Source organism: Notolepis coatsorum (assembly GCF_963971535.1).
Source record: "Notolepis coatsorum genome assembly, chromosome: 9".
NCBI classification, from domain to species: Eukaryota; Metazoa; Chordata; class Actinopteri; order Aulopiformes; family Paralepididae; genus Notolepis; species Notolepis coatsorum.
In genome coordinates this window covers 79,786,440-79,802,362 of record NC_140173.1, presented here as the reverse complement: position 1 = coordinate 79,802,362, position 15,923 = coordinate 79,786,440, and the positions used below count along the sequence as shown (strand labels likewise).

The 15,923-nt window shown below is 43.4% G+C and overlaps 1 protein-coding gene across 1 annotated transcript in view; it reads right to left on the bottom strand.

The window, feature by feature from the left end:
- adgra1b (adhesion G protein-coupled receptor A1b) overlaps positions 1 to 15,923 on the bottom strand; it is a gene marked incomplete at its 3' end in the record, with an annotated part of 723,468 nt that overhangs the window by 422,476 nt on the left and 285,069 nt on the right. Inside the window, 1 exon segment of the mRNA XM_084321924.1 lies at positions 15,032 to 15,181. Within this exon segment, the coding sequence (XP_084178050.1) occupies positions 15,032 to 15,181 (150 nt within the window).

The window sequence follows — 15,923 nt, the reverse complement described above, 5'->3', positions numbered from 1 at the left end:
TCAGCAGGAGTTTAGCAGGCAGGATGACCGGCGCCAGTAAGCCGAGGGGGTCATAGATGAAGTTGACGACGGACAAGATTCCCCTTCTCGTCATCGGCTTGTCTGGGGTGAAAGTATCGGTTTCTGTATCCCACTGTATGCCGAGCGCTCTCTCGACAGGTAGAACTTCAGAACTAAGATCCAAGTTCTTCATTTCTTTAGCTCTGTGTTCTTCTGGGATGGACATGAGCACTTTCCTGTTATGGCTCGTCCATTTTGTCAAGGTGAATCCTCCGCTGGCAGACGAGGTGCGAAGATCTTTAGCCAAGGTCACTGCGTCTTTTTCCGATGCCACGATCTTCAAGCAGTCGTCTACGAAATTGTTTAAGACTGTTTGAACGGCTTCTGGGGGCGCAGCGGCTTTGTGATCTTCTGCGGTTCTCTTCAACGCATACGATGCGATGCTTGGTGATGACTTGATGGTGATCCTGTTCACCGAGCAGTGAGGTTGGTTGCTCTCACCACTCTGCTCCTTCCTCATGGGTCCGTTCACGACCCAGCCAATGACAGTCTTCACCGCGTAAGGTCCTCCATTTCGACTGTTTACGACGTACCATGGCTCTATTGCTTCCGCACAGTTCGCTCCTATAAGTAGGCCGACGTCTGCTTCTATCTCTGGCAGGCGTACTTCATTAAGGTAAGGCCACTTCCGGATTTCGGATTGCTTGGGTATGTTCTCGGTGTGCACCGGTATGTTACTGTGGGTGTACGCCTTGGGTAGCTCGATGAACTTGCTGTCTTCCAGCCCACATACCTCCAAGTCTGATATCACGTAACTGTTCATGAGTTTCTGTCCTCCAGGTTTGTCTTGTCCCATGGTGCTGAGGAGTACGTGCGTTGGCTTCCCTTTTAACATTCAGTTTCTTCCGCAGGCCTTCTGTGATGAACGTTGCTGTGCTCCCCGGATCCAAAAAAGCATATGTCACTACGTGCTTGTCACTCTTTCTTGACTTGATTTTCACCGGTATTATTGACAGCACACATTCATTTTCTCCGGCCCCAGTGAGGCAGGTGGCCTCTTGCGTGAAGGGAACTTGAGGGCTTGATACTTCTCGAGCGCCATTGATCCTATCCTGGGAGGTGGAATTTTCTTCTTTGCCTTTGTGTAGGATGTCCGGATGTTTTAGTGCACACTCCTTACACTCCGTTCTTTTCTTGCAGAACTTGCTGAGATGGCCCATGGCCAAGCACCCGAAGCACAAGCCTTTTGACGTTAAAAACTCCACCCGTTCCTTGTGTGGTTGACTCTTGATTTTACTACAAGTGTCTAGGGCGTGAGCTTGCTGACAGTACATGCATGGCTTCTCAAAGGCACTTCCTTTTTTGTTTTGTTCTTCCGTGGTGACGGTTGTTGCGAAGCTCCCACATTTCTCTTTCCTAGCTGGGGGCCTTTCCATCTCGCTCCTTCCAACTGTGGTTGGACGGCTGTCTGGTTGGTCACCGAAGAGGGGATCCGTTGCTATTTTGGCTTGACGCTCTATGTAGGTCACCAGGTCATTAAATGTTGCTCTTTTGTCTCTTCTCTCTTTGATGTTGTAGGCTTCAGTGCGCCAACATTCTTTCAATTTGTAGGGTAACTTGGATACTACCGTCCGTAGGTTGGTAGGGTTATCCGTTTCCTACATTGCATCGATGTCCTCCATTGTGTTGCGGTATCCGACCAGAAACATTGCATAGGCATTTAGCGCCTTTCCATCTTCAGACTTGATCTGCGGCCATTGGAGTGCCTTGTCTATGTAAGCGCTGGCGATCCGTAGCTCATCTCCATAGTGCCTGTGAAGCAGTCGCTTTGCTTCCTTGTAGCCCCTGCTAGGCTGCATGTGAACGCAGCTGCGAACTAGCTCCTGGGGTTCACCATTTGTAAATTGTTCCAAGAAGTACCCCTGAACACTGGAATATCCCTTGTTGGTAGCTGTGATTGCCTCTGCTGCTTTACAAGGAGCTCTGTGATTATGTTCTCATTTTGCATGACCTTCAGCATGTTATCATCTTCACTGATGTTGGAATGAGAGATGAGAGAGTCTCGCTGAGCCATTTGTGGTGGTTGGATGCGTAGCATCCGTGGCTATGCATGATGGTTTGCGTTGTCTGGTTGAGGAGGTGAGGCGCAGGTTAATTTGTGTTTCATGCTCCTTCTGCGGCTCCTACTCCCACCATCCTCTGATCCTCTGCAGCGCCTACTCCCACCATCCTCTGACCTTTGATACACATTGAGCACATTTAGCTTTGCGCTACTTTCAGCCAAAGCAGTCTCCATCTCAAGCTCTTCCTTTTTAGCTTTGAGTTTAATTTCTTCAGCTTTGAGTTTAGCTTCTTCAGTTTTGAGTTTAGCTTCTTCCAGCGCTAGCTGCTGCCACTTCTTCAGTGCTGCGGCGCGTTCCAGCAACGCTGCATGCTCTGCCTCTTGTTTAGCACGTGTTGCTGAAACTCTTGATCCCAGTGATGAGCGGCTTACTTGAGACCCGTGTGGGCGGGCGTGTCCAGCGTGGCTGGTGTGTGAAACGCTGTCTTCGGGTTGGACGCCATCTTGCAAATCTTTTTCTGTTTCAGGCTCTTTTTGTGGCTGAACGTCCTATTTATGCTGATCCTCCACCTGATGTGATGTGTACACAGCTGCAATCCATTGTTTTGTAGTTTTCATAAAGTGTCTGATGGGCGCCATTTTAGGCTCGAACCAACTATCTTGGTCACGTGCTTGTTCCTCCTCGGATATTAGGCATGTCACTTCTTTATTAAGACAGTTGAATTCCTCTAATACATTAGCAAAGTCATTTTCCATCCCTTTTTGGATGTGTTGTACATTTTGTACGTCCTCCATTAATGACTCCATCATATTCATTTTATTAGACAAGTCTTGCAGCCTTTGTCTTCTTAGTCCAATGCATTTTTGCAACTTATACTCCAATCCTTTTTCAGTTAATTCACATGACCTTCCCTGTTCTTTGGGATTTCCCACGTCATGCTCCTTTCCCTCATCCATTGTAACAATTGCAGAGTGACTCATTCTAGTTTGCAGTGTTCAAAAGCACCTTTAACTTAAAAGTCACTTTTCTTATTCTTAGATCAAAGCGACTTCTAATATTATGACGTACTCTGCTTGGTTGAGTTAAGTTTGCGATGTGAGTTTGCCTGCAAGGAGAACTGTCACTTTCGTGTCATTCTGTCACGTTCATAATATAATGAATATTCATAATATTCATATTTATTCATTGGCCGTAGGCACAGCCTTCTCTCTTCGCCCCGTTGCCGGCAGGCAATATACAACATGAAGGCTTCTCATTACCTTGTCGTAGAATCAAGGGATTGGCTGTTTTCCTACTTCATGCTGTTGTCTCTCGTTCGGATCCATCCATCCAGTTCCAAGTCTGTTGCAGTGTTAACAAGCTCCGTAGACTAGTTTTTTGACAAATGTAGGTGTAAGTCCGACGGTCTTTGAGTTTCGCACACCATTGAAGCAGAGTAGGTCATTAACGGGAGTCTGAACGCGCACGACAGGACCACAGTGTACCGTTTACCATTTAAGAAAAACATAACATGTTAAATCGCTGTTCGCACGGTCAAAAAACTATAACGCTACCCACTACTCTGGCTTCATTCACAAAACTGCCGCTGCCTGCTACCCAGCTGACGCTAAGTAGTCACATGACATTCCTAACATTCTGACATTCCTCACGTCACATTCCTAAGTCCTAAATCGGCTCCTACAATCATCATTGTGATGTAGGCTAAGCTAAAAGGTAGCTAACAAATTGGCTAGCTACTGTTAGCATACAAGCATTTACAAACACTGTACTTACTTTTTCATCCACAACTTCTTTTCTGATCCAGATGTATAAGTCCACTTCTTCATGTTGCTCAGTTGCTGGTTTATACTTCGGTCCTAATGTTGGCGCAAAGTTTAATTTAGCCTACTGTGTTGTTACAGCTGTACAGCTTACTAAACTACTGCTCTTTCAATGCTGCCTTGCACACAGTCAAAACAGTCCAGCTGCAGTTCCGTAGGTTAGGTTTAGCTGGGGCCAATCTCAAGTTTCTCAAGTTTCTTTATTAGTTGTCATACAGCTTCTTTCTGTTACATTTTGTATAAAAGTATTCTGTACTTCTGTATGACAACTAATAAAGAAACTTGAGAAACTTGAGATTGGCCCCAGCTAAACCTAACCTACGGAACTGCAGCTGGACTGTTTTGACTGTGTGCAATGATTGGATTTGAAGGTTGTCAATCATTCAACCCGCGTTCGTGGGTGGCTGAGGCAAATCTGCACAGGCAGTGCTTAGATGACTCAAATAGCCTATTTTGATTGGATAATAGAATGAAAAGAGCAGTGCAGTGAAAGTTTCACTTAGTGATTGACAGCTAGCCATGACTGACTGCAGCCCTGACCAAAGAGCTCAGAGCTGTCACTTTTGGCCATTTTTGAAGAAAAAATGAATTCACTGGCATTTTTTTACAGAGGAAACATTTCGAATAATTTTTTTTTTATAATAATAATTAAAAAAAAAATATATATATATATATATATATATATATGTAAATTAATAATTATTATGAATTATGAGTGAATTTGTGTTTCACTTGTTGTCATAGAGAAACCTCCACTGGTAATAGTATCATAGAGTGCATACAATATTGCTACATCGGTACTCTGTAATTTGATTTAGGATACAGTTCAAATTTGCCAGATTACAATTGTATTTTGTATTTGTATGTTAGATTAGAAGTGTCACTTTTACATCTGATAGAGAAAAACAAACAGTTTTGGATACATTCAGTGTCAAATAAGAATGATTCAGCAATTTATTTCTATTGCTACCGTGAGTAAGGATGAAGCTTGATGTTTGACTACCTAAACTCTGTGTTAAACATACTGTTAGATCATATTCACTGTAGGGCTGGGCGATAAAACGATAACGATAACTATCGTGATAAATTATTTCCTTGAAATAAACATGAAACGTGGTCGCAAAGTTTCGATATATCGATTTTCCAAGCTTGGATATGAGCACACGCACGCACTAACAACCAATCAGTGAAGGAGATGGCCGACAGCGAAGGAGACCCATGGTGCACCTCTGGGTAGAGAGGTAGGACTCTAGTAGTAAACAAGGCTGGCTAGGATAATTAGCTTGCACGCCGCTGTTTTATAGTTTACGTGCCGAGTGGGTGTGTGGCGTGAATTCTGAGGCCACGGTTAGAGTAGTGTGGGGTATGCGGTGGACGTCGTTGCAATGTATTGGGGCGCAACAGAGTATTTTAGGGTGATATTTAGTACATTGGAAACAAGGCTGGCTAGGATAATTAGCTTGCACGCCGCTGTTTTATAGTTTACGTGCCGAGTGGGTGTGTGGCATGAATTCTGAGGTCACGGTTAGAGTAGTGTGGGGTATGCGGTGGACGTCGTTGCAATGTATTGGGGCGGAACGGAGTATTTTAGGGTGATATTTAGTACATTGGAAACAAGGCTGGCTAGGATAATTAGCTTGCACGCCGCTGTTTTATAGTTTACGTGCCGAGTGGGTGTGTGGCGTGAATTCTGAGGCCACGGTTAGAGTAGTGTGGGGTATGTGGTGGACGTCGTTGCAATGTATTGGGGCGGAACAGAGTATTTTAGGGTGATATTTAGTACATTGTCATGGGATACACCGCTTGCTCTGGCTAACTGCTAACGTGCGCGGACTGATGACGACATCAACTCGAGACATTCGCAGCAGCAATAGCCCGTCCATCGGCGCCGGGCATAAGAAGTTAATTAAACTTGACAGAAATTATATCTACGATAATTATCGATATCGAGTTATATGAAAATAATTTTATCATTTTATCGCGATAACGATTTTGGCCATATCGCCCACCTCTAATTCACTGTTTGTAAATCTTGCTAGCATAACATTGGCTTTCTGAAAAAGATGCTTTCCACTGTGTCTTTGTGTTGCTTGGCAACCATTCTGCTAAATGTTTGAAGAACTACATTGCTTGGCGGAATAATGATTTTGTTATCAATACATGATTGAATTTTTTGATGCTGTGTGTATGAAACCTTGCCATGTATTCATATTGCCACTGGCCTACTTGATGACCGTATATCACGCTTCTTTCATTTCTTTCTTTCTGGCTTCACAGCCACTAATCGATCTGGTCCATTCGTTTGCGTCTTCATCATCCCTCGCCATTGATGCTGTCGATCTCCCCCACCATTTCCTCGGGGACAACCGTCCATGGTCTCATCGCCGTCCCTGGGTTCGACCTACAGGTTCAATCACCCTGTGCCTCATGGGACTCGCCGGCCCACTCCTCTGGAACATCCATCCCAGGTCACGTCACAGTTCTCTGGTTTCACCACAGGTTCATTCCCCACGCTCATCATGGAATTCGGATCGATGGATGCAGGATAGTGGTGGTTAGTATGGCATTATTACCGCAGTGTGGAGATGTCTGTCATATGATACCTGTGCAAATGTCCCTCCCGTCTTCCTTGTTTTAAGCGTCTGTGCTGTGAGTTGGGCCAGGACACTGGGGGACATCACCAGATAACACTAGGTAACAAGCAATGATTAATAATAATCAAAGTGTTTTTATTGCCTTTTTCTAATTATTTTCATACATACATTATTATTTTAACAGGACACATGACCCAGACAAGACAACTCACACACCCACCACCAAACACATACATCCACATAGTCACAAGTCACAATCTATATATGTATGTATATTTTGTATATTGTTTGGTCGTTTGCTGTTTTATGAAGCACAATCTCAGGAGGGTCATACAGAACCAAGCATTTCACTATAATGCATATGTACCTTATATGTGACAAATAAAACAAAACTTGAACTTGAAACCTGATAAGGGGGGGGGGGGGGGCAGGCGGTTGGGAGAAGGAAAGATAGACAGGAAGGAGGGGGCAAGGGAGGGATGTAAAAAGAAAAAACTAAAGGAAGAGGACCTGAGATATGCCAGCATAAGACTAGTAGCCGAGGCTAGTTGGAAATCAAGCTAATAAATTAAAGGCTGCCATACCTTATAATACTTTTTTAGTAGAACCCTTCAGGTGCTCACAAATGGACGGGAGGGTTCTAAAACAACTTTCAATTTAGGACAGGCCCAGAACATAATGGCTTATATTGGCTGGAACCAGGTTACACCTAAGGCAGGGTGGGTCCGCCCGTGAATAGATTCTCGCCAATGTGTCTCTCAATAAATGCAGTGGAGCACTCTAAATTGACACCAATCCATGTTTAACACACACAGACTATGAATGTATTGTATAAATCCAAATTTGATGCTTCTAATCCCAACTCCTCCCCCCACTTCTCTATAATGTAGTCAAGTGAAGGAGATGCCACTCTCTGTATGATCTCATGCACCCTAGACACCACTCCTCTGAGTTTTGGGACCAGTGATGCCACTAATGCGTTACTAAGTAACGCGTTACTGTAATCCGATTACTTTTCCCCGAAAATAGTAATCTAACGCGTTAATCTTTACAAGCCAGTAATCTGATTGCAGTTACTTGTCCAAGTGGCTGTGCGTTACTATTTCGTTACTATCTCATCATAATGCAGGCGGAATGCAGTATTTTCTTTCGTTTTCGACAGTCAAAAATACGTTTGGAGCTGTTTTCCTTGTATTGGGGAGTGACGTCACAGCACGCAACCTCACGTGTTGTACCATGCTGGTGGGCGGTGGCTATTATTGTTATTATCAGGCTGACCTAAACATAGCGAGCTAGCAGGGAGACACTCACGCTGGTAACGCTTTCTTGCACTGGAAGTTCAATCAATAGTCTACTTCACGTTTGTGTCAGCTAAGCCGGGTGAAAAAAACATTCACTATGCGGAGGAAACAAAATACTGTCTACCGCATCTGGAATATACAGCACAGCACGACCAAACGCCAAACGGATAGAAAAAAACCCAAAGCCGAAGCATCGACTTCTACAGGACTCTGAGGTGCACCAGCCAAACAGCAAAAGCTGGATTTCTTTACTGGATTTAAACGTTACTACCCACACTTGAAGTGCTGATGCACTCTGAAGGACACCCTGCAGGACACGACTGCAGGCCTTCCAGATGCCATAGTGCAGGTATGTTCCCCCTTTGAGTTAAACATCTTTTGCATTGCACTATTCATGAACATGGAACACCATACTGCAGTATGTAGGTTGTCAGTAGCACACAATAATAATAATAATAATAATAATAATAATAATAATAATAATAATAATAATAATAATAATAATAATAATAATAATAATAATAATAATAATAATAATAATAATAATAATAGCATAGGAGGAGCAGTACCGTTTAATAGACTGTTTTTTAAGAGCATGAGCTTCAGATACTGGATAGACCTTCAAACATAAAGAACATTTCTTGAAGTATAAGTCACTCCAACCCATCAAGTGCTCCTGTGGAACGGCTTTTTAGTCTGGGAGGGTTGGTGCTCACGCCTAGAAGGAACAGACTTTCTGACAATAGGTTTGAGAAGATTATGTTACTGAGATATAATCACTGGTTTACTCACCCCTCTCCCCTGTTTCACTAGGAACATTAGAACCATATCTGAATAGGGCAGGCCTCAAAGGTAGGCTACATATCAGCCTACATGTGGTGTTATTGACCATTTATCTTTTGTGAAATCTATAGATCTATAGATAGGCCTACCTGCCCTATTAGTACATTTTACTCAAACTGAGTACATTTTACTAAATTTTTTTTGTCATTCTTATGTTGTGGCAGCAGCAGGGGGGACGACTTCATAACCTAGTTACTTTCAAAGTAACTAAGTTACTCTGATAATCAAGTAATCAGTAAAGTAACTAAGATTACTTTTTAAAGGAGTAATCAGTAATCAGTAATCAGATTACTTTTACAAGTAATCTGTGGCATCACTGGTTGGGACCTTGTCCAACAGTTCGTCCATCCATTCCATAGGGGAAATACCATATTCTGTCTCCAGTTGCAATAGACAGGGACATGAGGACCCCATCCTTGAAAACCTTGGGTGTTTTGAAAGGCGCCTCCAAATAAAATGTAATTTATTATTATTATTATTATTAAAAGGTCCTTAACACATTTCACTCCAAGTCTAGACTCCCCCAAGGGCCGGTGTGAACAGATGGTTCCCACATGTGAGCAGATGTAAAAGTATGCCTACTCTTAAAGTGTGTTCTGAACTGGGACCACATCCTTAACACATTCAGCGCCGGACCCGGGATAAGTCGGGTAAACTCGCCATCGCTTGAGAGAACCCGGGTTTTCATCGTTATTTCTTTTATTCGCTATATCCATTCATAATTCATCCATCCAGCCTGATGTTATCATTGGGAATGGCTCTGAGATCGCAAACGGCCAATACCGCCACCTAACGCCTTGCGGACGGTATTGCACATCATTGGAATCCCTCTGGCTTGGGCTGTACGCTGATCTAAGAAGTCCGGTCCAGGTTTTCCTTCTCGGGCATGAGTAACGTTTATAACACATGGATTGGGGACACTCGAGTTCACTCGGTTCATGTGTTTTGGTGTATAACGTTGGACACACGACCGCGATCAATATTTGGAATGGCGATCAGATAATTGGATTATTCTTTTTGCAGTACATCATAGACGAGGTAAGGACTATATGTTATCAATCTTGCGTTGATCTGATGATTTTTTCCCCGCGATCGCAGCGTGTGTCTGTAATGTACTGTGTAATGTATGCCGTTGGTGGCGTTCGAAGCATAGAAACCCCCCGCCCCCCCTTTCATGCATGCATGATTAAACATAATACAGATAATATAGCGTTGATTTCAGAATGATTCTTGATCCAGGCGAGAAATGGCACGAATTATAAGGAAATGCACTAAAACGCTGTTTCCTGGGATTACACAGGATCACTCTAAAACTATACTCATATTCACCACGGTATAAAACGGAAATGTATGGATGAAAGAAGTATCTGTTTTTTGCATGTTGACCGGAAGAAACTCACTGACAATCGATGTTGTTATTAGATCCATAGCTATAATATTTAATATAGGTTTAGCACTGCAAACACCGGAACTTATCCCCATTGAACAGAGCGCTGGCACACAACGGCCCAACGCCAATAGCGACCTCTGGCGCTGAACCTGTTAAAGAACCATGTACCCCAGGCAGCGTTTCCGTTAGCCAGTAATTACCGGTATTTGACCGGCAAAATCTGGTGAAGTCCGACATATCTAATCTCTCCGGTCATAATGTCCGGTGAAAATAATTCCCTCTAAACACAATTAGATTATTTGAATTGTATTAAAATAGGCTAAAATTAAATAGCCTATGCGATGAACGAAACAATCATTACATTTGTCGTTGCTTCACCAAGCAGCCGGTCAATGACATCCTGTGTCAGCGAGCTGGCAGCTGATATATTTACGTGAAGCATGGCTTGGCAGGGTGCAGTACTCCAATTCAGCCATTGGCAATTCAGCTGTTGGGTGGGGGCGCTGCTGACACCGCTGCTCTGCTCTGTCTGCTCCTGCTCCATGCTTCACGTAAATATATCAGCTGCCAGCTCGCTGACACAGGATGTCATTGACCGGCTGCTTGGTGAAGCAACGACAAATGTAATGATTGTTTCGTTCATCGCATAGGCTATTTAATTTTAGCCTATTTTAATACAATTCAAATAATCAAATTGTGCTTAGAGGGAATTATTTTCACCGGACATTATGAGCAGCAGCACCAAGTCGTTGGGAGGTGGAGATATACATCACGGCGCAAACCCACGATAATGTTGCCGTCTCTCTGCCAAATTTCTCAGTTCTTCGCTTGATATAATTAATACAAATGTCCAATATAACGGAATTCGTTAGCTCATAAAAATGTGATTATAACAGACTGCTGTTTATTAAGGTCGGGCAGACTGCCCACCGACACCTCAAGTCGGCAGCAGCACGCAGTCTCGAGGGACTTATTTTATTTGGAATATATTAATGACTGTATATACGCAAAAGTAGTCTAGTTTTAAGTTAAAATATTATAAATGCCTTGATGATGTCATTCTTTATATAGGCCTATCAATTGTTTTTAAGCTCAATAAACTCTGACCGGAATTTATCCCATTTGTCCGGTAGATTGAAATCTACCGGACACTCAGACCTGCAAAAAAAAATTCTAACGGAAACCCTGACCCCAGGGTTATTTGATGGTGTTTACTTAGGGGTAGAGGGGCATAGACCAAAGAGCATAGGGACACTGGACTAGGATTGGGTACGTTCACATTTGAACCAGTACCGGTACCTGGGAATCGATATCGGTACATGGTAATCTGTACCTTTTTTCTGCACTTCCATATAGCATAACAAAACTTTTATTTCTGTTGTAAAACTAAACCAAAATCTAAATTCTCAATTTCAACATTGTTATCACACCACACAAACTAAACCCCTTCCCTACCTCCCTCTCCCAAACAATGTTTTTAATGTTGCACGATCATGTATACACTTATTATGTATTATAATTTTTTAAGTTTAAATATCAAGATTATCTGGCCATCCTCTGTAAATACTATCAAACTCCTCTGACCTTTCCAAAGACCAGAGATGGGACATGCACATGTGTAAGCTTAGTTAGTGTTAGCAGCTAAAGTTTTTACTGCAACGTGGACATACAGGAATGGCGAGGATGCAAAGCATGTTAGACGCATTGGACCCGTTGCTCGCGCTGGTCTGTGTAGTTATTATGAAATGACAATTGCGTGTCATTGAAGGTCCGTGCTGGTATGTGTCTATTATGCAATTACATTTGTGCGTCATTGGAATTTGGATTCGGTACATTATGATGAAGGTACTTTGACTCCAAAAAGCCTAAAAAAGGCCCAATCAGTGATACAAACACAAACAAAGGGGAATATTTTCATTCTCAAGTTGATTGACTGAGCTTTTGATACAATGACTAACTTTCCTTAATTTCCCCAAGGGGATCAATAAAGGAATTTATTATCTTATCTTATGTTAACACTAAACGGCAGGTAAATATCAGGTTGTAATTGCATTTGCTATATTAAAATTAAATACTCTGATACTCTGGGTTAGGAAAGTTCTAAATATCTTATTATCCATCTACATATATTCAGAATGTATGTGAATATACATATAGGGCAGCTAAGTGGCGCAGTGGGCAAGGTGCTCGCCACTAACGCAGGAGATGCTGGGTTCGAGCCCAGCTCTCGGCGTTGCTACCAGCTTGGCTGGTTGTTCATACTAACACAATTGGCAGTGTTAGGGGTGGGAAAGCTGGTGGGTGGGGATTGGACGTTGTGGACAGCGACTCCTACAGGTCGGTTGGTGCGCCTGTACAGCAGAATCAGGAAGTAACGGGGGCAGCGTGAGCCTCCCACGCGTTACTCCTCGCCACTGAGAGATCGCGCTGTACAGGTGAAAAGATGCGACAGCTGCCTCCTTGTGTACCGGAGGGGACACGTGATGCAAGGCTTGGTCCTCACTGTAGCCGACCAGTGGGAGGCATAGTCTAGCAACGTTCGAGATAGGGGAAGGGAGAATTGGTGAGGCGAAATTGGGATGGGAGAAAAACAAAAAAATAAGGAGAAAAAGTGGATAAAAAAAAATATATACATACATATGATATGAAAAATAAAAGAATCATGGATCTGTATACACTGTCCACAAATTATGACACATTTGCTAGCTTGACCCATTATTATAACATAAAAAAAAGGATTACGTTTTAATTGATCCATAAATACTCTAAATGCCTACTCAACATCTGTATAAATGGGCAAATAACGCCTTTTCTACTCTGGTATGCACATTTGTACACATTGCTACACATGTATACACAGTATTATAGTATGTATAAATTATACATATAAATGTACATATGCACATACTCACACATGCACACACACACACACACACACACACACACACACACACACATACACACACACATACACACACACACACACACACACACACACACACACACACACACACACACACACACACACACACACACACACACACACACACACACACACACAGACACACATTATCCCCAGTGAGAATTATGAGGGTGGTGATGGTGACTTCATTCATTATGGGGGAGATTTAATTTAGATTAGCTGCTCCAGCGGGCCATAATGGCTTCCTTTAGGATGACAGTTCAGCTATTTACAAATCCCTTTCAGTCTTGATCCATCTGACTGCTCCTCATTGGGGCTGAAAGAGTCAGTGTTAACAATGCCTGTTTTAGGAAGGATTACAGGCCTGTGTACCTCCTTGTAGTGTGAAGGAGGAGCGATTGTACTAATGAGGGCAAAAAAAAAAAAAAAAAAAGGTAGATCCCTGTCTGAAACCCGGTGACCTCTAGCGTGTGGTACCTACGGCTTTACTCCAAAAACCAAGACACGTCTTCAGGACCATGATTGTCATTCATGTCCATCATCGCCATCGAGGAGGAAGGAGGAAAGAGGGTGAAACGTTAAGCTTTCCAGAATCCATGGGCGGGTTTTTAAGCCAGAGCAGCAGCAGCAACAGTAGCAGCACGTGGCCACATCTTTCAGTTATTCTCTGCTGTCTCTCTCTCTCTCTCTCTCTCTCTCTCTCTCTCTCTCTCTCTCTCTCTCTCTCTCTCTCTCTCTCTCTCTCCATCTCTCTCTCTGCTGACGCTCGCTCAACTTTCATTCTCACCTCCACAAATTGAGCTCTAGAGGATCCCCGTTGTTACCTCTGCTTAAGTTGAAGCGATTCTCTCTCTCTCTCTCTCTCTCTCTCTCTCTCTTTCTTACAGAAGAACTCTGAAGTCTATTCTTGCCCTCCTCTCCGCTTGAGGCACCAGCAAATCACAGCTCTCAGAAAAGCTCAGAAGCAGCAATAAATAATGTCTGAACGGGAATAGCAACTTAACAATATGTATAGTTGCGCCTTAATTGTACGGTAGGAGCTTTTCCCGCTCCGATGACATCTGGGGGAATTAGCAAGAGCAGGGTCTGGGATTCTGGAGCTGAAGTGGACCAGGCGAGCCAGAGAACAATGAAGAAGAGAAGCTCCTACACACATTCATACGGAGACCAATGAAGAAGAGAGGCTCCTACACACATTCATACAGAGACCAATGAAGAAGAGAGGCTCCTACACACATTCATTATAGAGACCAATGAAGAAGAGAGGCTCATACACACATTCATACAGATACTAATGAAGAAGAGAAGCTCCTACACACATTCATACAGAGACCAATGAAGAAGAGAGGCTCCTACACACATTCATTATAGAGACCAATGAAGAAGAGAGGCTCCTACACACATTCATACAGAGACCAATGAAGAAGAGAGGCTCCTACACACATTCATACAGATACCAATGAAGAAGAGAGGCTCCTACACACATTCATTATAGAGACCAATGAAGAAGAGAGGCTCCTACACACATTCATACAGAGACCAATGAAGAAGAGAGGCTCCTACACACATTCATACAGAGACCAATGAAGAAGAGAGGCTCCTACACACATTCATACAGAGACCAATGAAGAAGAGAGGCTCCTACACACATTCATACAGAGACCAATGAAGAAGAGAGGCTCCTACACACATTCATACAGAGACCAATGAAGAAGAGAGGCTCCTACACACATTCATACAGATACTAATGAAGAAGAGAGGCTCCTACACACATTCATACAGAGACCAATGAAGAAGAGAGGCTCCTACACACATTCATTATAGAGACCAATGAAGAAGAGAGGCTCCTACACACATTCATACAGAGACCAATGAAGAAGAGAGACTCCTTGTGTGTGTGTGTGTGTGTGTGTGTGTCTGTGTGTGTGTGTGCATCTGTGCATCTCTCTCTGTGTCTCTCTCCATCTCTATCCCTCTATGTGCATGTGTGTGTGTGTGTGCATGTGTGTGTGTGTGAGTGCGCACGTGTGTGAGTGTGCATGTGTGTGTGTGTGTGTGTGTGTGTGTGTGTGCGTGTGTGTGTGTGTGTACTCGTACATCTCTGCGTTGCTCCACCAGTCTCGTCAGCCTCTCCACCAGGTGTGTCACAAAGATAACATCCATGACGTCTGTGAAGTGCGCCGCCCTGCTGGTGAAGGCCACTAGCTGCTGGCCCAGCGGCTGGGCGTTGGTGGTGTTGATGGTCATCTGAAAGGACGAGGAACACAAGTCCAGGTTTCACGTTGCCTTTTCAGGACCACAATAAATCACACATCTCCACCGGAAGACGAAATTCCCTTTGTAATGTTTTATCTTTTATGCATTCAAGAGTTGACGTGCTCCTTGTACCAAGTGCATTTCGTGATCATATCAAAGCCATTGAAAATCCACTGCATAATAACACCTAGAGAAGGTACCTGGGTGTCAATGTGCAGCGGCTTCCATGCAACACACAAGTGGTTACATTAAGTCGTGTGTCGGAAGTAATGTCTGAGCTTCAAATGTCACAACTGAAGGGTACTCATTCAACTCATTCAAGGGTACTACGACTATGCTTGCACCTCATGGTACCAAAGCACCTCAAAGGCGCTAAAAACAAGACTACAAACATCTCAAAACAAACTGGTCAGACTACTGCTTGACCTTACTCCTAAAACCCACCTCGCCCCTGCCCACTTTGACAACCTAGGATGGCTTAGAGTAGACGACAGAGTACAGCAACTTGCAATGGGCCTGGTCTACAAGATACACTACACCACTAAGGTACCCATGTACATGTCAAAATAATTTCCAAAGGTCAGTGAATATCACGATCACAACACCAGAGGGAGCTCCACAAATCATGTTAAACACAGATTCGGCTCAAACAAGGGACTAAACACGTTTCACAATTATGCCACATCAATGTGGAATGCCCTACCCAAAGCTGTAAAGGAATGTGAATCACTAC